Below are 22,605 nucleotides of genomic sequence, written 5' to 3'. Positions count from 1 at the left end.
ATCTACCAACTGAATATGTAACCTAGACGTCCCAGCAGTCTCCAAGTCAGTGTCCTAGATAGCTCATCATCATCCCCTGGCTGTATCCTACCTCAGCTGGCTGACTACACAGTCCCTCTAAAATTCCATTCATCTTTTTGACACAAACAATGTTGGCCTCTCGAGCTGATATGCCTTCTAAGGAGAAGGCAGACTTTCAAAAGATTATTCCACAGGTAATCATTGAGGTAATTTTAATCATCTGACAAAACAGTAGAAATAATATAAGACTGTTGCTTTTATTGATTATGCCTTAATCTCTGGCCTGTAAGCCATGTTAACTCAATATAGACCTTATGTTACAGAGCTAATGTCACAGTTCTGATACCAAATGGACCCATTAATATACATTAATCCACAGTCCCTTACCTGAAATATTTGGGGCCAGATGTGTTTCAGAATTCAGCATGTAATTCAAATGCTGTATATTACATGACACCCCAACAAAGCCTGGGCAGCACTAATAAGCAACACATTAACAGTCCTCCAGAGAAATTCATGAATAATCTTGATAAGTAGACTTAAAAAGTTCATCTCTTCAGTTTAGGTCAAGTTTTGCCACTAAATGAGTAATGAAAAAAGCTTTAGGCTTTCAGAGCTTTTTCACATTTTGGAACTGTAAATGAAGCACAGGAGTCATCTACTGATGGGCCCGCTCATTTCCAGAGGGACCACACAAATTTGCATTCTCTATCCCTTTACCTTTGGAACATTAGTGTGAAGTCACTTCCCAGTGAAATGAATGCATTTTCCTACATGCTGACAACATGGTTTTATTGTGTTTTTTCCGTGGCAGGGGATTCATTGCTTTCAGTAGATTTCTCAGAAGGATCAGTGACCCCAAAAATATAATGAAATGTTGCTATTCAGCAAGTTAACATACTTATGAAAGGTGCAGCCAGTTTATACTGGGGGGTTCACCCTAAAGGCACATGGCTTAAGTTACTGGGGGAAGTAAGGAGGCACCCTTACGCATACAGCCTATCCCCAGAGCCACCAGAGACCCACAGGGCACTTGGTCCATGTAGCGCTTGGCCCACCCTCTTGTCACTGAGTCACCTGTCTCCCCGAGAACTCGGGGGCCCTGAGCCTCTCAAGGGTAAACGACTGTCTCGCCCACTATTGTATTTCCAGCGCCCAGCACCCGGCTGGCAGGGTAGGTGGAAGACGTACGACATCCCACATGACGCAGCCCCCTCTCTTCCAGATTCTGGAGAACACCCCAGAAAATCACGTAGACCACTCCTCTCTGAAGCTGGCCCTCGAGCGGGCAGAGGAGCTCTGCTCGCAAGTTAATGAAGGAGTTCGGGAGAAGGAAAATTCAGACCGACTGGAGTGGATCCAGACTCACGTGCAGTGTGAAGGTCTCGCGGAGGTGAGGCCTGTGGGGCTGAGCTGGGTGCCGCCAGGCAGGCTCTGGGTGGGGAACCAGGTTCGTGCCTTCCCCTAGTGTAGACAGTCTGTGCCTCAGCTCAGCCCATGCAGACTCACCATCCTGCCCATTCTTGGGTTGTCATCTTCCTTTCTCATAAAGAGAGATGTTTTGAGTTCTTTGAATTCAGCCGGTAGAATCAGTATTCTGTGGTTTTGTAAATAATTATTTTCACTGTGCCAGTTTGAACTTTGAAGAGAAATAAATGTAAGGATCTTCTGTGTAAAAGTGAATGATTACAGCCACATTCCCACCTAGAAGGTCTACTGCACCTCCCTCAGGTCCAGGGCACTGGCCTCGCCCGGGGTGCTGGGAGTTACAAAGTGACAGTTTCTTTCTCTTTAAGCAACTTGTTTTCAACTCCCTCACCAACTGCCTGGGGCCCCGCAAGCTCCTGCACAGCGGAAAGCTGTACAAGACCAAGAGCAACAAGGAGCTGCATGGGTTCCTCTTCAATGACTTCCTGCTTCTCACCTACATGGTCAAGCAGTTTGCTGTTTCCTCGGGCTCCGAGAAACTTTTCAGCTCTAAGTCCAACGCTCAATTCAAAATGTATAAAATGGTAAGTGTCACGTTCCTGGCAGTAGCATCAAGAGCACAACGAGGTGTTTCCTTTACTTTAAGGACCTCCTTCCCAGCCTGAGCCTTTCCTGTCCTCATGGGACTCTCTCCACCTGCCTCCAGACGGCTCACGCTTCCTTTGTCACTTCCCAGGGAAGAAGCCTAGTGTGGCTGGGCCTTCACTGCCCTCTGACATCCACCAGCTGGATTCCAGCTATGGATTCCAGCTTCCTTCCCAGCAAACACGATGTGTGATCCCACCTCCGTCCACATTCAGCATCGGGTCTCTCCGTAAAACCAAGGCTGACGCGAAGGGTCAAGTGTCAGTGCCTGGAGGAGAGACCCTGTCACGTGAGCTGTCAGACACTCGGAGCTCCTGTCCCCACTTTGGTAACATCTGATCTACCCTAGATATTTACTTCCACGAAACAGAGGCAGTTTCTTGTCTCCTAAGTAAAGGACTCTGGAAGCTAGACCCCTCTACTTCTCAACAAGGCTCTTCACAACAGACAATTCTCTGGACGTAGGAGGGTGGAGTGTTCTGACCCATTTCACAGCCTGTGTTTTGGCCCTAATTCTTTCAGCCCATTTTCCTGAATGAAGCCTTGGTGAAACTGCCCACAGACCCTTCCAGCGATGAGCCTGTCTTCCACATTTCTCACATTGACCGGGTCTACACCCTCCGAACAGACAACATTAACGAGAGGTCAGTCCTGACCACGTGTGACCTGCCTTGGGGCCTAGGAAAAAGCCTGACCTCTCCCTCCGCCATAAACCCACCTCCCCTGTGCTCACGCCCTACTAATTCCCCCTCCACCACAGTCCCACTGGCAGGCCTTGGTTTAGACGTGCCAGGTTACCGGAAACGCCTCTAACACACTTCCCTGCCTCCAGCCTCTCCTCGGGCTCTCCTGAAGTGGGAGAGCCGACACCTCACTTCCTACTGCAATCCCTCAGGGACAGTCTGTGCTCCTTCGCCTGCTCTCTGAGGCCGTCCTGTGCCTCTGGGTCTCAGTCCCATCCCTGCACTCCAGCCGGATTGACTGCCCTCTCCCACTGCCCTCTGCATGGGTGCCTTCCTCCCTCCCTGCCTGGCCAGCTACACGTCCTCTGTCCTCTGGGTGTAGCTCCTCCTCCGCTGTGTGCACAGCTCTCTGTGCAGTAGAACCTGTTACTTGTCGTGCTGAGCTGCCATTGCATCTTCCATCTCTGTGCACCCAGCACCTGACAAGTGCTTGGTGCCGTCAAGAACTTTCTAGAAATTCTCAGCTTGATCCTCAATTAGCAAACAAGTCCTTCAGTTGAATTACTGTGAAGTCTATGATTGGGAACTTCTCAAAGCCAAGGTTAGCGAGCACAGAGCTCTGGGGCTCCTGGTGGACCTGTGAGACGTGTGAGAAATCTGCCCGATGGCGCTCTCTGCTTCTCCTCCAGGACGGCCTGGGTCCAGAAGATCAAGGCGGCATCTGAGCAGTACATCGACACCGAAAAGATGAAACGGGAGAAGGCTTATCAAGGTAGTCGGGGGCGGGGTGGGGGGTGCCTGGGAGGGTTGGAACCAGCCACCAGGGGGCCCTGGGCAGTGGGCGAGGTCCCAGCTTCAGGGCACAGGCTGCTGCTCCTGCAGTGAGGGGATAAACAGGGACAGCCTGAAAGACCAGACTTGCTGCGAGCGAGCTCGGCAGAGCCCGCTCGGCCTCCCACAGCCGTTTCAAACCTCCTGGGGGCCTCCCTGAGCCACCCCTGCCACTGCCCCCTACATAGACGGGGGTCATCCAGTGTGAGCCCTGGGACCTCCCTTCCCTCTGTGGCAAGGTCTCTGTCCCTCCTCCCCCCACACACTCTTCACTCCTGTTTCCAGGAAGAGGGGTCTGTCCTTTGCATAACCAGCCCCGCCTCTGCTTGGTCCATTTTGCTCCATCAAACTTCACTTCTACGGCCCGTTTCCCCTCAGCTCATCCACGCTCTGCTCCTCCCCCACCCAGCCTCTACCCCAGCCCTCCTCCAGGTCCAGCCAGCCTCCCTCTCCCAGCACTGGGTCCAGGACCCCACACTCGAGCCTTTCACTCCGCTTGCTGTCCCACCACTCTGTGCGAATGGCTTGCTCACACGACGTCAGTGACCACCCCCAACAACTCGGCTCGCTTTCCCCAACAGCAGGAAATTGAGGCCCCTCCCTCCCCCGGACCCCATGACGCCCCTGAGGGTCCTTCTACCATCAGATCTTCTTTCGTCATCTCCTTCCTAGCTCTGCTTCCTCCCACCTTCCCCGGGGGTTCTGAGCCTCTCCCCCTCATGTCACCCCAGCTTCAGTGGTCACGGCTGGCCTGCTGTCCCTGCAGCCCCTGCTCTCCAAAAACGCCTGCACCGCTCCTCCTGTGGGATTAACTAACCTCCTTCCAGAAGTAGCTCCTCCCGAGAATCTCAGCGGACGGTAGTATTGTCCTTGGGCGCACACTGGAAAGGTGCTCTGACCACCCCCATCCCCCCGCATCTCTAGACAGTTGCTGAGTCCCGCATGTTCTCTCCATGGCTCTCTTCCCCATTTGCATAGTCCTGTCCTCTCCTGGTGGCACAGCCCTATTAAGACCCTCCAGTCTCCCACCAGACTATGGCACGAGGCCCTTCCCTGACCAGTCCTCCCACTTAGGTTCCTGGCTGCTGGAGTTGCAGCTCTTTGTTTTTTTATTCAGGTTTCCCTTATTTTGTTACATACTCCTGAAAGGTATACGTAAATTGGCTTTTGCTAATTGAATCTTATTTTAATGGTACTTTAAAGGCATGCTATTGAAAAATGATTGAATCTTTTCAGAAAGCATATAATGATCTCTTAATTGGTCGAAGATAAATCGAAGTTTTTCTTTACACCATTATCTGTACATATTGTTATGCACTTTCCATGTGTTGCATTCTTTAGACATTTCTTACTTACTCTGTGCCAGGCCCTGTGCTAGGCTTAACTGGGCCTACAAAATGAATATGGCCCAGCCCTGCCTTCAAGGGGAACTGAATGCCAGTGCCTGCTGGGCGGGTGGGCACATAGGAGGGGTGGGCCACTTCTCACAGAGAAGGTTCTACTTGCCCTGAGCTTTGAAAAGTCAGTAGCTCACCAAGCAGCTTTTCTGTTAGTTTTTAAACCCCTAAGGGCAAACCCTGCTTAACTAACTTTATAGTTACCAAGATAGTCTGAGTTCACTAACTCATTTCTCTCCATATTAAAAGTGTTTCTGAGTGCCTCCTTAAATAGAATAAGGTCTTAAGTTTATAAGCTAAAGTGTTTACATGTAATTGGAATTATGGTGAGTGGTTAAGAAAGTAGACTTTGAGGACTTCCCCGGTGGTCCAGTCCACTTCCACTGCAGGGGGCATGGGTTCAATCCCTGGTTGGGGAACTAAGATCCCACATGCCACGCAGCACAGACAAAAAAAATAATAATTAAAAATAAATTCTAAAAAAAGAAAGTAGACTTTGGTATCTGATGTTTTTGACCTTGCCGTTTAGAAGCTCTGTGACATAAGCACGTTATAGTCATTTCTAAGACTCAGTTTTCTCATACATGACAATGGCAGTTATAAAGAGCTACCTTGTAAATGTGCAGTTTAAGTATTATAACTTATGTAAAAGTCGATCACATGCCTAACACAAAGTAAGTATCCAATAAATGTTAGCTGCTTTTAAGTGCTGAATGAATATAATGTATGATGAGGTTACTACTATTACTACTTGCTAGGCAGTTGAGGGGTTAATACTAGGATGAATAAACAATCTGTGCTCTGCCACGGCCCCTCCTGACAGAGGGGATGGACTGGCACAGGAAGTTCAGACCCAGCAGGCTGTGGGACGCACAGAGGAGGGAAGGGATCCGGGAGGTGAGATTGGACCTGCATGCTGAAGGACGTGTAGGATGCTGATGGGCAGAGATGGTGGCGAGGTGCCCTAGCAGGCGACAGCCTGGGCAAAGTCACAGAGCAGCCAGATGCTGCCAGGCCCAGTTCAGTGGCACGTGAGGCTGTGGAGTGCTGGGGTTGGTCAGAAAGACAGGACTGTGAGTATCTACAGCTTAGTGTCATCACTGCGCTGTCTACATTCTCAGAGAAGAAATTCACATCACTCGTCTTCCTCTTTTGTAGCTCGCTCTCAAAAGTCTTCAGGCATCGGGCGTCTGATGGTGCATGTCATTGAAGCTACAGAACTAAAAGCCTGTAAACCAAATGGTAAATGCTTCTTTCATTCAACTGGTGTGGTAACTACCCTGCTCTTTGCTGATGACTCTTCTGAACATTGAATAACGGGACACTTTTTAAAAGTCAGTATTTCCAGTGCCACTAAAATGGTTACTGGATCAAAATTATTATCACTCTAGTTTCCCAATAAATACCGATGCCTCCTTCCTCAGTGCTTCTGAGTGGAGAAAGCAGGAAGCAAGCTGCACTGACACATGCTCCTGGGGAGCAGCCCTGGCGTTCGAGCCCACAGTCAGTCCCTCCCCAGGTTTATGATGCCATCAGCACTGGGAACAGAGACCACAAGGCAGATGCAGACCCTCAGGCAATGACCCCTGCGGCCATGGTCTATAGAGAAACATCTGTGTAGATCCTGCTTCTGCTCAAAGGCGGCCCTGTTGTCACATGCCACATGTATATTGGTTTGTTTTTGTTCAGGAAAGAGCAATCCATACTGTGAAATCAGCATGGGCTCCCAGAGCTACACCACCAGAACCCTTCAGGACACACTAAATCCCAAGTGGAATTTTAACTGCCAGTTCTTTATTAAGGATCTTTATCAGGATGTGCTGTGTCTTACCATGTTCGACAGAGACCAGTTTTCACCAGATGGTAAAGTATAACTCGGGGGGAGGTGGGGGCGGGGATATGAAGTTTCCCCCATACTCTAGGATCTGGGGTCTGGAAGCAGGGTGCTTAGCCTTGTTTTCACCCCAAGACACCTAAGGGCAGTGACACAGGCCATGGTCCTCAGCAGCTCTTAGTGGCTGCAGGTGGGGTACCTTCTCAGGGGAAAGTGGGGGTGGCCTCAGGTGTGTTTCAGGTCTTTGACCCCAGTCACCCCTGCTTACCTAATGGAAACGCTGTGCTCCTGGCACCTACCGAATGGGTGAGCCATTCCCCGACCAAAGAGGCTTGGATTCCCAGCAGTTTGAGTTTCCCTCACACAAATCCCTTGTTCTGCATGCATCCATCCATTCACAGTATCCAACAGCCATTAACCAAAAGTTACTTGTTTTGAATTTGAAAGTTTTATGAATCCTGTTTCAGACGCTCCTTCTGTGATAGTTTTTTAACAGTTTTTTAAAGAAGACTTTTGACTCTCACTTGTCTATTCACCAGATTTCCTGGGTCGCACTGAAGTTCCAGTGGCAAAAATTCGAACAGAACAGGAAAGCAAAGGCCCTACAACCCGCCGACTGCTGCTGCATGAGGTCCCCACTGGGGAGGTCTGGGTCCGCTTTGACCTGCAGCTTTTTGAGCAAAAAACTGTCCTGTAGGGGCCTTAGGGATCCGCCCACTAGGCTGGGGCTGGAGAAGATAGCCGGTGCTGCCCCTGAGCTGGCGGAGCGTCCCGCTGCTTCATCCATCACAAGGCCACGCGTGCTGGGGCCTCTATTTTATTGCACACTAAAATCGCTAGCAATCTATGCAAACATGACCTTCCCTATAAATAAACCAAACCCCATAGCACAGTGCCTTGTATTAGTGTTAACATGTTCGGCTGTGTTTAGATGCCAGGATTTCCATTTTCAGGGCTATAAAAAGTATTATGTGGAAATGAGGCATCAGACCACCAGACGTTACCACTTGGTTGAATGTGTCCACTGTGGGTGGTTTGGGTGACGCTGTAACCACTGCACCCCACGTGACCTCTGCTGGGTCACAGCCACTCAGGGGGTGAAGGACTGGGAAGAAATGCTGCAGCCTCAGCGTGGGAACAGCCTGATGACGGAAATGGTGTCCACTTGTGCACTGAATAAAAACAGAAACTTGATCAGTTTATTCCTGAATAGATTTTATCATTCTCTGCTGAGACAATATAGTTTGAAATCTAAGGGGGAAAGCTTGATTTATTTTAAATACTGTGAACTCTGATGCGGAAAATATTTTTCAACATTAATTTTCTGAAGTATAAATTATTTATGTAAATTCCTTGTTTTTGCATGTCATAGGACATGCATCTTTAAGCTTTATCATTGCCAATATGTACAGAAAGAGAATAAAAATATAAGTTTATGAATGTAACTTCAAAGCCTGACTGATTTACTTTCTATGTGAAAGGCTTTTAAAAGGTAATTTCAGGGGCTGCTTGTAATGAATCCAAATCTCCTTTCTGCAACGGTGAGAAACACCAAGGACAGAATGTGGCGGGGGGAGTAGTCAGTCAGGAGACCCCAGAGCCTCATCTTGACTGCCATTGACTTGCTCTGTGACTCTGGTCACTTTACCTACTGTTTCTGGGGCTTGGTTTCTTTGATGGCTAAAATGGATGAACTCTGTGGGAGCTAGAGTGTTCCCTTTTGAGTGCCTCTGTTTGCCTAGCTGAGTAGACACCTCAGGGGTAACTTAGCCGTGAAGAAAATGCACAAATATTAAAGATCATCAGCAGGTCCCTCAGCCCCTCCAGCTCCAGAAGCACCTGTCTCCCTCCCCTGCCCCCATGCTGTCAGAGACACATCCACACCTGTCAGAGCTGTTTACTCAGCCTCTGGACTTTGAAATGTGAACTCTGTCTTGAACACTGATAAAAATAAGGTCTTTCTTACACACTAAATCCCTGGGTTAATGAGTACAACTGGGAAAAGATCTGCCTTTTGGAAGGAATCACACAGGCTGCAGAAGCCCTGATTTCTCAGGGAGCAGGTATCCTCTAGCAGCTATAAGGAAGGATTCACATGTCCCCCCACCACAGCCCCTGTTTCTGCCTAAACATAATCACTGGACAAAGAAAAACTGGAAAACAATTCAGAATATTCAAGGAAAAAAAATCCATCATTCCAGGTATTGATCCTGGGCACTGATGGGCTAAAACACAGACCTAAAAGAAATACACCCCAGTGTCAAAGGAAGAGACACTCAATATCTGAACCCAGACAATTAAGAATGTTGCTCAATTTAGGAAAAGTCTGGCTGCTCAGGCTCAGCCGCACTGAGCAAAGCAAACTGCTGATCTTCTACAGGGTTCTGAGACTTGAGCTGTGTTGGTTATGGAGGCAGGTGTGGGCTGATGTTCACAAGTCTGCCTCTGACCCGCTGACTTTCAAAGCATACAGCTGCCACTGATGGGTCAGGCAGGCTTAAAACCAGTCCTGGGGTTACCTGTGACCATAGCTATTGGATAATCCTTTCCTGGGACTGTGGGACTTCCTCACTGGGATGAACTGTGGCTAGTGCCATGTCTCCATGTCTAGATATGTTAGCGTTCTTGTGGGGCTTAGGACAGAGGAGCCTGCAAGAGGTGAGTCAGACAACTATGAAGTTACAGAGGACAGTTAACGGCAGTACTTCCAGCAACTCCAGTCACCCCCTTTGATGGAGGAACACGGCACTGCTCCTGAAGACATCACATGCTCTCCTGACAGAAACGGGAGCCTGATTTTCTGAAGGGCGAGGAAGGGACTACCTTGCACTACCTACCCCTCCGGGGGAAGGACTGAGAGGCTGGAGGAGGGCCCAGCAAGCCCCTCCTGTGCTCTTCAGGATCAGGGTGCCCAGGCGGGCAAGCGGGACAGCTCCACCCTCTGAAAAGGGACCCAAATTCTGAGCAGTCTAACATCACAAAGTCTGAGTGGCTTCGAGGAGATCAAGTGCCCTGGTGAATGACCATGTGCTTTGGCACCAGAGGGACTGGACGTGGGATAGAGAACACCGCCACTTTCAAACCGTGCAGCTGACCGGGAGCGAGTTAGCAAACCTCTGAGCTTTGTGTAATGGGAGGTGATAATACTACCTTGCTGGGAAATTTTTTAATTGAACACACAGTACCTCACACAGTTCCTGATTCACAAGGAGAGCTCAATAAACATTAACTTACTGTTTGGATACTCCTCAATTTAGGCAAAGGCTGGCTGGTCAGGCTGAGTTGCACTGAGCAAAGCAAACTGATCTTCTACTTTCTATTTCTTCTGTTTTTCCACTTCTGGAGAGAAAAAATGTTGGCAGCGTTTTAACTGTTGTAGAGACACTGCAAAGTAAAGGTCAGCAAACGGCCCCTCATGGGGCACAGTTCCGGGGGCAGCCAGGTGCCGCCCCAGGACCTCTGCTGTCATCACTCTTCTCTCCACGGGCTGTGACCTCCGCCTCTGCTGGCCTTCCCCAGCCACCCAGGATCTGGGTCTGTGCCGTCTGGTTCCTAAAACCTATTGACAGAAGAGCTGAGTGTAGGGTGGGGAAGAGGGGCTCACGGGACAGGGAGGAACTTCCCGGCTGATTCCAACTGACACTCATCTTCCAGGCTGCTTCCCAGCCAGCCCTCCCCTCACCTTACCCTCACTCTGTCTGGGGTCTGCACCTCTCAGACAGGGCTTCCCGTGTCTCTGGACTCCACACAACACTGACCTTCTGTGGTGTGGCGGAGATGACCAGCTGTCCATGAGATGCCAGCTCTCCCTGCCATTGTGCTCTGAGCAGCAGGGACTACTCTTCCCAGCACCCACTGCCCCCTGCAGTTAGGAGCCGCCTTGTGACTTGGTCTTGGGGGCCCACCTACACCCCCAGGGCAGACCTCCTCCATGACCTCTTCCCTTTTCAGGTTGACAGGAATGAGTTCCTGGGGCAAGCTTGGCAGCCAGGTGCTGGAGATGAGAAATGTTCCTACAGCCAGGTGCCCGAAAGACTGCATGAAAGAGGGACGGCCTGCCAACCTGCTGGCCCACCGGCTGTAGGAGCAAAAAATAAACTTCCAGTGTACGTAACCCACACTCCACTTTTTGATCTCTTGGGAGCAACAGTTAGGCTGCCCTACCATAAGGGCCTGGCTGACCACAGTCACGTTCAAACCTGACTGAGGGGCTGGCTCCCCGTGCTCTCAGAATTACGCTCAGCGGTAACTTAGCACATAAGAGGCATCCGTTTCTCTTGGGACAGACAGGAGAACAACGGGATTGGGTAGGAGTTGGGTCACAAAATACCTATCTAACAAGGTTTTCAAGCTAAAGAAAAGGACAGCCCCTCACGCTTTGTGTGTGGTGGAGGGAAGGAGCCAGGCTGGTGAGTGAGAGACGCAAAACTCTACGGTTCACTCAGAACGGCAGGAACCCACTACCTACCAAGTGCTCGAAGCCTTCCCTGGAAGCGTCCTAACCCTCAGGCTTCAGGGTACAGGATGTGGAAGAGAGAATGGAGGGGGAACTAGACCGTGAGCTGCTAGCTGTGCCAACCGGGGTGTGAGCTCTGGGTGGGGAATCTGTGCGTGGAACTTTCCTGCACGGAAAGGCCTTTCATATATATAAACTATGATTTTGCCCTAATTTTTTTTAGTATAAATTTTAGTATAAATTTCATTTCAAAAGATTCCCACCTATTGTGACCAAACTATGGAGAACAAAATTTTTGGTCTGATTTGGATGTAATAAGCAGTAAATGGTAGGAAAATGGCAGCAGAGCAAAAACTCAGAAAAAAAGAGCTGAGGATATCTTAGAGGGAAGATCCCTTCTGGCCAGGTTTTCCCTCACCTTATGAAGGGCACAATCTGTCCCCCAGAAGTGGGGTCCGGGGTCCCACAATCTCCTTTCTGAGTGTCTTCACCCAAGGCTCTCCTGCTAAAGGGTGCCTGTCCACGCAGCGGTACTGAGCCCAGAAGAGACCCCACTTCTTCTGCGTGAAATAAATCCTCCCTCTGCCTCCGTCTCACTCCCTTCTTTGGCTACTACTGCCTGTTCTGCCCTCGGAGTCTGTCTGAGAGGAAGGGATTTGTCAATGGATTCTGGACTCCGCTTGCTAGCGGTCGGATGTTATACAACTCTGCCACCCGAGCCCTGTTCCCCCCAGATCTCTGCTCACCAGACTCTTCTTTTCATGCTTTTTATACTCTCCTGGCCAAGCTTCGAGGAATAAAACTGCCTTTCAAAAACAGTCTGACTTAGGTCACTAGTCGTTTTCTCTTTATCAGGCGGATATTTCTCTTCTGCACAGACAAGCTTTTCAGGACTGCGAAGAAAAGTAGAAAAAATTTATCTTAACTCAGTATAAACAGAATTGTACCATTCAATAACTGTCTGAAAATTAAGTTAATGAACTCGATACTCACGTTATGAAAAAGAGACTGAGAAAACATCACTTGGTGGCCGTCAATCAGTCTGCCCCACCCACACCTCTGCTGATGCCACTCTTAGGCAGTAAGTCATGTGACCTTCTCAGGCTGTGGCTGAGGCACCTGACCCAGAGCCTCAGTCCCTAGAGTTGTAATTGGGACAGAGGGGCTCCAGGCAGCCTTAGAGGGCTCAGACCAGAAAGGCAGGACGAGGGCATCCATTTTCCAGGACATGCACGAGAAAGCAGAGAAAGAGAAAGGAAGCAGGTTCACAAAGAGAAGCTATGATGAATGCCACATAGTCCCAAAGAGGAAAGGACTGGCCTCGTGGTCCCTCAAGTGGCCTGGCTATCTTCCTGACTGCTATGGTCTGAATGTTTGTGTCCCCCCAAAATTCAGATGTTGAAACACAACCCCCAGTGTGATGTTATTAGGAGGTGAGGCATTTGGGAGGTGATTAGGTCATGAGGGCAGAGACCTCATAAATGGGATTAGTGACCTTATAAAACAGGCCTAAGAGAGTTCCCTCACTCCCTCCACAGTGTGAACCAGAAAGCAGGTCCTTACCAGACACTGAATCTGCCGGCACCTTGATCTTGGACTTCCCCGCCTCCGCAACTGAGAGAAATATATTTCTGTCATTTATAAGCCACCCAGTCTCGTATCCTGTTATAGCAGCCTGAACAGATGGAGACACTGACTGTGGCTTCCTAACAAACCCAGGCCCCCTTGCCTTTTTTTTTAACTTGAGAAGGACTCTGCTTTTTGTTCAAACTGTCTCTAACATAGCCGCCTTGCTCTTAAGTCCTTTTCTTACTTTATTGAACAGCCACCTGAGGCACCTCCAGGAGTGTCCTCTCAGAATGTTCCCAGGGCTGTCTCCTCTCCTGCCCTGGGAAGCCCAGGCCTATCTAGAGAAATCACCTCCTCCTTCATTCCTCCGTTCCTTCCTTCCTTCCTTTCTTCATTCATTCATTCATTCCTCCCACAAGCATTTACTCATCATCTACAATGTTCCAGCTAAGTGCTGGGAGCACCAAGGTAAGTGAGCAGCCCCTGCCCTCAAGGGGCTTGCTGCAGAGGCAAGAGGCAAATGGGGGAGCAGAGGTACATCACCGTGTGATAATCCTCTCAAGTGCTGACTTGACCCAGATATTTCTGTGCTTTAGTATATTTCTTTTCTTTAGGGAGTGGGGATTTTTTAGAAGAAGCCAGAAAAGGTGGCAGGGCTCAGAGGGCACCTTATGTGCTATGTTGAGTCTGGACATTATTGGAAGGGTTATGGGAAGCTACTGAAGGGTTTTCTGTTGGGGAGGGTTGATCACTTCAAAAAGATGCAGAGGTAGAGAGTCCATCAGAAGAGACAGACCCAAGGGCAGAATGCCAGTTAAGGAGCTATGACCATCTACAAAGGCTGAGGAGCCAGAGAAGGGAGATGAGGAAATAAAGCAATATAAAGTCTTTGTCTTGCTAGGGGATGGGGAGTTATATAATTATTGACATTTAAATAAAAATATTTGTTAAAACTGATAAAGAAACCATGAAACCAGAAATAGAACATAAAACTTCCAAATCACAAGAAAACAAAGTAGTGTTGTTCATTCCAGCAGAACTCAGGATGGGGGATAAAAAGGAAACACCAAGAAAACACAACAGGACTTTTTCTTTTTGTTCTTTTTCTTTCTTTCTCTCTCTTTTTTTTTTTTTTTTGTAGAATTTATAAGTCTGCACAGACTGACACTCCTGCTGCAAAAACTAGAGAAAAATAAAAAGAATTCACCTCCTCCCGGCCCCACAAAATTCATATTTTAAAGTCTTTGGACAGCAGTGTAAACAAATTCCAGAGAGGAAAGAGCCCTTCCAGAATGAGCTGGCAATCTCTGGCTACTTTGTCCCCTGGGAGCTTTGGCCAACATCAGGTAGCAGGGACTGACTCCTCCATGCCCCCGGCATACCTCTGGTGGGTCCTCCCAGGCCTGGTGCTGTCCTGGAAAGTGAGTAGTCAACCTTGTTCTGAACACCACCCCCCCCTGGGGAGGGGGGAGTCAAGCCAGGGCACTTGAAATAGGTCCCCCCAGGCCCTGAGTATAGACAGCCTTCCCCAAAACCCATCTGAAAAAGAACCAAATAAAATGCTAGAACTATAAAAATAAAACAATTGAAAATAAGAACTCAGTGGGTGGGTTTAACAACAGATTATTAGACACAACTGAAGAGATAATTAGTAAAAATACCTAGTATCAAATATGGGGCAACAAAAAGGATGGGAAATACACAAGAAAGGGTAAGAGACAGTGAGTACAATGAGAAAATCTAAAATATGTTTAACTGGAGTACCAGAAAGAAAGTAGAGAGAGAATATGGCAGAGGTAACAATCAAAGAGAAAATGAATGAGAACTTCCCAGAACTGACTGAAGATATCACTTTACAGATACAAAAAGACCCATGAATCCTGAGTAGGATAAATAAAAAGAAATCCACATCTAGAGACATCATGGAAAACTACTAAAATCAAAGACAACAAGAAAATCTTAAAGGCGTCCAGAGAAAAAGATAATTATCTTCAAAGGAACAACAGTAGGATGGGCAATTGAAAGAGCAAAAGACAGGGGGATATAATATGTGTTGAAAGAAAATATCTGCCAACCTAACATTCTTAATCCTGTGAGAACAGCCTTTAAGAATGAAAGTAAAATCTTGAAAAGGCTACATACTGTGTGATTCCAACTATATGACATTCTGTAAAAGGCAAAACTATAGACACAGCAAAAAGACCTTTACCTGCATTTGCTACGAGTTTTGCTTCCCACAGGCCTTGCAGAAGCTTTGGGCTGCTCTTTTGGAACCACTCTGTGGAGACTGAAAGTCAGCTGGGGCAATCTGGCATACTGCCTGGCCTTCTCTAGTTCTTTAAATTCTTTTAAGGTACATCGTTTTCCTACAGGAAGATAAAAATCTAAATCAACACTCTTAAAGTCAACTCCAGTCACTCTTGGGGTAGGAAATCACTTGACAATTGAAGTCTCTAAAGACAAAGCCCCATGATCACAAAGTACCCGTCTTATACTGAAAAACAGCCCTCCGCTCTTCATCCAACTCTTGCTGTCTTCTAAACAGAGGATCACAGAACGGTGGGACCATAACCTGCGAGAAAATGACTCTTTGAGGATCCAAGTACAGTTTGTATTAAGCATTTTAAATCTGTCTGAGCATTCGAGTGTGGCCTTACTCTATACCAACTCGGTTGAGAATAAGGACCCAGGAATAATGTCATACATACAGAGCAAGGGAAGCGTAAATGCCACCTGCCTCACACTAGGGTATTTCACTGAGCCTTAAGTGGCTGAATGGAGCAAGGGCCACCCAAAGAGAAGACACATACTCCTGTTCAGAGTTCTACAGTATCACTGCATCAGTCAACAAATATCTGTTAATGCCACCGCGTGCTGCATCCCAGCAAGGTCCTGTCCTTGGGGATCTCTCAGTCTAGAACAGACAAGTCATAGACAACGACCACCTTGTCCTGAGAGGCATCAGCTCGGGTGCTTTAGGAGCACAAGGCAGAGCCCTAAGCCGGCTTGGGAGGAAGAGCGCCCCCTTGGGGGCTGACCACTGGTCTCTAAGGGCCCGTGAGAACCGCGGGGCAGGCGAACATCAGTGTGCTGAGGGTCAGGGACCAGCTACAGAGGTCGTGGAGGAAGGTGATTTTCTCCTCCCCCATCCTAAGTATAGGCTTTAGACAGAGGGACTATTTCCCCTTGTTTACTTCCCCACACACTTGACCTTGACCCAATGCTATTTGCAAGGACAACATCCACTGAATGAGGAGACAGCATAATGATTGCCCAACACAATACAGTGAGTCCCCCAGAGCCAAAAGAACCTTCCTATCTTCACAACCATGATCTGCCTTGGTTTTCGGGAGAAGCAAAATAAACCACTTTTCTCTTCAGAGCCACACACATTTTTTTAATGAATAGTTATTATCAGATGGTCACTTTTGCTACACAGGAGTAAAAAACCTGAAACCTACATCTCAAAACTTTAACGCCTACATTGTCGGTTTAAAATGTGAAGAGACTCATTACAAGTTCAACTACTGGCTCCCTGGGTGGCCTTTCTTGCATCCCTCCTTTCACCTCCCCCAGAAAGGAGCTCTCCCTGCGCTGGTTCTATGACACTCTCATCACACTCACTGTCCACTTATCTTCCCCTACCTCCTGGGCTTCCAGTTTGCTGAATGTGAGTGGATGGATGAATGAATGAATGGACGAATTATCACACACACGCAAGTGCCTTTTTCACGATGTCAATTCCCAAGTAGTCGAAATTACTTTGAGTTCCTAATCTAAAACTCAGAGGAAATGCTTTTGTGAATTTTTTTTAAATGAATGCAGAATAACTGAGACCTCTAAAATGACCAGGTTTTCCCCAACCCCAGAGCTTCTAAGAATAAATAGGTAAACGTAAGAAACTTACTTACCTTTCCATAATTTGAGTCCTTTTTTGTCATATAAAAAGGATTGTATACTTCAGGATCATAGAAGTCTCCAAATATAATTTCCTTTAAAAAAAATACACTTAAGAGCAAAGCATTGCATTTAAACATGTTTTTGCAAGATTCAAAAAAGCCAAATACTTTATTCCATTTCTTATATAAAATCATAGATTCAAAGGGTTGGAAGAAACCTCAGAAGTAATTGAGATTGCAGTGAGAGTCTACCACCTTCTGGGAGAAGTAATCATCCAGCTTTAGTCTCAAGTCGTCCACTAGCCTTGTTTGAGAACCTTCTGCTCCATTAGGCAGGTACTCTCTTGGTCATTCTAACCACCAGAAAGCTTGTCCTTAAAACAGAGCTGAAGTCTGCCTTGTCACTGCCAGTTCTCCCCGTGAAGCAACACAAAACACAACTACTCTTCATCCACATGTCAGCCTTTTACAATATGTACTTAAAGGTTTCACTTCCCCTTGTATCATCTCTGCCTTGGGCTAAATATGCTGTATTTCCTTCCACTTCTCCTCCTGTGAAGTGTTGTCCAGCTCCACCCTCTTCTAAAGGTTCTGTAACTGGTGACTATCCCCAGGTGGACAGGTTGGGCCTGATGCTTCCCATTTGAAGCACCGCCTCTCAATACAGCCTAAGAGCTCAGATGGTTTCTTGGAAGCCAGCTCACATGGCTGACTCACATTGAATTTACTGTCATTTTAAATCACTTGGACTTCAACACATGGCTTTTCTAAGGCATGGCTTCCCCATCCTACACTTGTGTGACCACACTTCTGGGCATACTTGTAAGACGTTGCACTTTGGTTTCAAAGTGACCTGGATTCAACCTTGAGCTCTGTCTCTTAGGGCATTTAGGGAAGTAGTTAACATACACATCCAGAAATTTTGCTCAGTAAATATACCTAAATGCTCTAACATTCCAGTCAAACTACTCTAGATCTCTGCTAAATACCTGGAAATTTAGGTGGGCCTTAATGTCAAAAGAGGGTCCTGATCTCAAAGTTAAAATAGAAAAATCTTCCATAGAAGAAGCCAAAATTTTGTTCTTGTTTTGTAAAACCAAACTGAGTAACAGAGGGTATAAACTGGTGATCCCTTCACCTAATGGTTGTCTAACTCAACAGCCATGGAAACCGCTTCTCCTTTGCCCACAACCTATTAGAGAGATTGGAAAGGCACACACTCTTTCCTGGCTCTGCTTTTAGCTAGGACTTGGGGTGTGACCCAGTTATGGCCAATGAGACCTGAGGGGAAATCTGCTAGGAGCTTCTGGGGACTCTTTTTGCTTCCTGATCAAAGGATGAGATGAGGTGTAAGAAAAGGACCCCCTGGCATCATTTCTCACCCTTTCTTCCTGCCTTGAACACAGACCTAACACCTGGAGCTGTAAGCAACCAAATGTGCTTTCAAATGTGAGGGTGACGGGCATAAACTGAAAATATTCAGGATAGCAGAACAACAGGAAAAAACCTGGATAATTAATGAATGACATTGTTATGCCGCCAGAACCCACCATGAGACCACCTATCCCTCTATTTCTTATTAACCAATAAATGTTCTTATGGTTTAAGCCACTGTTACTCTATTAACATTTACCTAAAATCATTCCTGATAAATCTAGTTCCAAATCAACACTTCTATTCCCTCTACCTGGAATTTCAGGTTTAAAAATGCAGTAGGTTGTATTATAGTTCCATGATTTCATCTTAGATACAAAAATAAATTTGAGACTCTTTGTATAAATAAAAATGCTGACCCAACTTTTCAAATAATGCTTCATTAAAAAAAAAACTCTCATGGGATTTCCCTGGTGGTCCAGTGGTGAAGACTCCGCACTTCCACTGCAGGGGGCACGGGTTCCATCCCTAGCTGGGAAACTAAGATCCCACATACTACATGTCTCGTGGCATGGCCAAAATAAATAAATAAAATAAATAAAAATAAAAACCCCATGTTCCAGTGATTCTAAAGCTGCCAAAAAAAAAAATTCTCATACCGTTTTATTTGTGTGCTTTAAAAAATATTCAGAATTCTCTTGTTTTGTTTTTTCCAACCCTTTATATGAAATTACTTTTTCCAGAATTCTCTGAAGAGGCTTTGCAACATTTTCAGTCCATTTTTTATGTAACAACTCTTTTCTTCTTTCCTTAAAAACATCCAGATGCTGAAAATACGTATCCAATCTCTAAGGAAGTGATACAAACAAGGAAAACAAATTATTAAGAAGTTTTCCATTTATTTTCATTTGAATAAGCGGTGGGGGGGGGGGACACTTGTTCCCACTCCGAAGCTCTCAGCACATTCAGGCTGCAAAGTCATAGAATAAGATATGTGAAGAACAGTATAAATTTCAGAAAGAGAACCTGAGAGCACAGAGCAGAAAGAACCCATGAACAAAAAAAAAAAAGAACCCACGAACAGTTCTACACCACAACTGTGCCTCCAGATTAAACCACATCCAAACCACTCCTAACTCAGAAAACTCCTGCTTCTTTTTAAGAATTCAAAGCATTCCCTGGTCACCATTCCATGTCTCCAGCCTTCATCATCAGTAAAGACTGTGATAAAAGTGGTAGAAGAAAAAGAGCACTAGACTTGCGTCAGCACCTCTCTCTGACTCTTTTATAAAGGAGGGTAAACCCACCTACCTCTTTTGATGCTCAAATCAGAATATATGTAAATTTCCTTTATAAATTATAAGTCACAGTACAAATGTTAACGTATTATACACCAAATTCCAATCCCTCTCATTGAGATGAAAACCTCCTTAAATTTATTAATTCCATAGTGACGATCAGTACTGATTGGTCATTATCCTTAAATACTAATTCATCTCTCATGGCTTTACATATTCCCACTGTGATGTGGGAACATATAGAGAGAGGTAAATTTTAGGAAGAATTTCTACTCAGTATCAGGACAAAGACGGGGAGCAGTTAGAACAATCTCTCAGATCCCTTAAGGATAGATCTGGGACTCCCAACCTCTTAGTGATTCTGCAAGGAGATGGCACAATCTCAGATCTATGTAGTATGAATGGGTGATTTAGAGGAGGTTCATTCTCCCAGAAAAATGAATCTCTCTGACATGGTAACATCCTCTTGGCCACACTGCTCTGTATCACTCTTGCTTACCTAGAACACACTTGGAATCCACTCTCTGTAGCCAACTCTTACCTTCGCAACATAATTTTTTCTAAATAATATCATGTACACAGCTTCATCAATGTCTTCTCTAGCCAATGCCTAAAATTACAGAATATTAGCGTTTAGATTCTGAAGAAACAAACCAGTGACAAAATACAGTGTATTTTACCAATAGTTTTGAGTGTAAATCTAACATCTGTACCTCAAAACATATTTTGTAACTTTTTATTACGGAAATTTTCAAACACAATTCTCCATGAACCCATCACCCAGGTTCAACAATGATCAACTCAGAGTCGATCTTATTTCATCCAAATGCCTACTCACTCCCCTGCCCCCCACCCAGATTATTTTGAATCAAATCCCTTACATCACACCATTATTTTTATTTTTTTATTTTTTTTATTTATTTTTTTTTTTTTTTGCTGTACGCGGGCCTCTCACTGCTGTGGCCTCCCCCGTTGCGGAGCACAGGCTCCGGACACACAGGCTCCGCGGCCATGGCCCGCGGGCCCAGCCGCTCCGCGGCACGTGGGATCCTCCGGGATAGGGGCACGAACCCGTGTCCCCTGCATCGGCAGGCGGACTCTCAACCACTGCGCCACCACGGAAGCCCACACCATTATTTTTAAAGTACCAAGAAAGCTTACTAATTAAAGGGATCCTCTATAAAATGAAGCCTCTTTATAGGCAGTCTGTAGGTGTGTTTCAAAGGCCCTTGAAGTTTCCTGACTTCTGCTAGGTCTCTTTATAAGTTAAAACCTATTTATAAGTCAAAACTACAAAAGTTTGATTTAGTTCAACGGGTCCAGAGCCAATTAGCTGGGAACTCCTGGCTGAGGACCAAGATGGTCTTACAGCTAGGGACTTGCTGTTTCCATTATGAGCTTGGGTAAAGCTGATGCACTTAAATCCTTACTTTAGGGCTTTTCATTTGGATCACTATGAACTGATCTTCCAGCTTTTACTTTCATAGAACTAAGTAGGGACAAGTGGAAAGGCAATAAAAATTCAGCATCTGGAAGAGAAATTCTGTTACCTAAAAGAATTATCTAGTGTAAAGTGATACAGGTTCTTAAAACTATGTTATTCAATCTCTGGCTCATCTTTCAGTTCTGCCACAACGAGTGCATCAAAATAAACTAAACCTCAAACTCAAATACCAAATCTGTGAATAAGAGAAATCTCAAAACGGAGAGTTGTATTTTTACTGGTATATTTAACAGCTTCACATGAAATCTAAAATGATATTCAGACAGCTAACTAGGGTCTTCTCCAAAATACAACCCTCTTGATAATATAAACAAACAGACTCTCGCTTTAAAATAAAGCCTTCTTACACTTAAGATGGAAATTGAAAAATCATGTAAAACAATTAAATGTTTTCCCCTAATACAACACAAATTTAGAATAAATCTATTTACCTGAAGTAGAAACATACACTGACAATCATCTTGAGAAATCACATTTTTTAGCCATCCTATTAACATTATTAGCAAATGTTATACACACTATTGGTTGTATGTCAGATTTTTGAACCACCTTTTCTTCGTTTAAGGAAATAGTTTTTGATAGCTCCTTCTTGGTGATTTTGTCAGAAAATATAAGGAAGATGTTAATGATTTCAGCAGCACTTTTGAAATCCATCTTTCTGTGTGCGTGCGCACACACACACGCACGCGCGCACACACACATTCTCTCACCACTCTTACTGCCACCACAGTAAAAGGGGTAAAATAGAAGAAAGATCCAAGAGCTTCTCTCTATAAAATAATTAAACTTTATGAGAAAATCATTGCTTTACCAGACCCTGGAGTATCAAGAATTAACTGGCAAGCCCAGACCTGGCTTCCCCCACCTCTCCCGCAGGGCAGCTCAGGGACTGCTGTTTACCCACAGCCCGCCCTGTTGCTGTCCTGACGCTGCGGTGACCACGGGAAACACTACAACCACCCTGGGCCAAATGCGATCCCTGGCCATTCCCATTCGGCAAATTCTTTGAGAGCCATGTCTATGTCAGGCGCTCTTCTAGTTCTGGGGAAAACAACTGTGATTAAGACACAATAGATCCTAGTATCAAGGGATTTATGTCCCACCACCCAAAGGTGGCCCCCAAATGCCACATTATTGTACCTCCATCAAAGCAACTGACTCTGGTTCTGGCCACTTTAATTGTTCTGGCCCAAAATGTTTATCATAGTTGGACATTTTCGTGGCAGCCATAAATAACAGAATCCCCAAAAGGAAGAAAGAGTAAATTGAGGAGACAGGTGATTACAGTTGAAAAAGTGAGGCCTTTCGAATTCAGAAAGCAGTGTATCCTTGCTCTGCCACTAAGTAGACTCGGTAAGTAACACAAACAAAAAATAAATCCTCAGGGCCCCTAAACCTGTTTCAAAAAGTGGGTGATTATAGGCTCCCCGACCCGTGGCCTTAAGGACCCAATCAGGCAGCGCCTCAGGGTCTGCCCGGGGCTGGGCCCCCCTGGGCCCCACCACCAAGGGGCCACCGCAGGTGGTCGCAGGCCTGGGCTGCCCTCTGCTCCCCACCTCGGGCTCTGCGTTCGGGAAGCTCCGGGGCCGGTGGCACGGCGACTCACTGTTCTGGGAGGGGAAGGGGAGCTCCTCTAAAAACAAATTAGAGCACTATGCTTAGACCC

General features: G+C 46.3%; 2 protein-coding genes across 8 annotated transcripts in view; one reads left to right on the top strand and one right to left on the bottom strand.

Moving 5' to 3' along the window:
• Positions 1-8,193, top strand: part of ITSN2 (intersectin 2) — a 165,188-nt gene extending 156,995 nt beyond the window's left edge. For all 7 annotated transcript variants that reach the window (XM_060116785.1, XM_060116782.1, XM_060116780.1 and 4 more), the window contains 7 exons: positions 1,247-1,414; positions 1,818-2,033; positions 2,617-2,738; positions 3,467-3,549; positions 6,164-6,247; positions 6,695-6,868; positions 7,379-8,193. In XM_060116785.1, coding sequence (XP_059972768.1) covers positions 1,247-1,414; positions 1,818-2,033; positions 2,617-2,738; positions 3,467-3,549; positions 6,164-6,247; positions 6,695-6,868; positions 7,379-7,536 — 1,005 coding nt within the window. In that variant the 3' untranslated portion in view covers positions 7,537-8,193. The remainder of the gene's footprint in view (positions 1-1,246; positions 1,415-1,817; positions 2,034-2,616; positions 2,739-3,466; positions 3,550-6,163; positions 6,248-6,694; positions 6,869-7,378) is intronic.
• A 1,962-nt stretch (positions 8,194-10,155) lies between these two features.
• Positions 10,156-22,255, bottom strand: FAM228A (family with sequence similarity 228 member A). The gene is given in 9 exon segments (XM_060116924.1): positions 10,156-10,398; positions 12,042-12,065; positions 12,068-12,188; positions 15,074-15,230; positions 15,349-15,436; positions 16,776-16,856; positions 18,797-18,985; positions 19,977-20,045; positions 22,080-22,255. Coding segments are annotated over 9 exon segments (1,062 nt in total). The 5' UTR covers positions 22,170-22,255.
• Positions 22,256-22,605: the final 350 nt, after the last annotated feature.

Source organism: Mesoplodon densirostris, chromosome 14, assembly GCF_025265405.1.
Source record: "Mesoplodon densirostris isolate mMesDen1 chromosome 14, mMesDen1 primary haplotype, whole genome shotgun sequence".
NCBI classification, from domain to species: domain Eukaryota; kingdom Metazoa; phylum Chordata; class Mammalia; order Artiodactyla; family Ziphiidae; genus Mesoplodon; species Mesoplodon densirostris.
The sequence above is the reverse complement of the archived record's forward strand: the minus strand, read 5'-3'. Positions and strand labels throughout refer to the sequence as shown.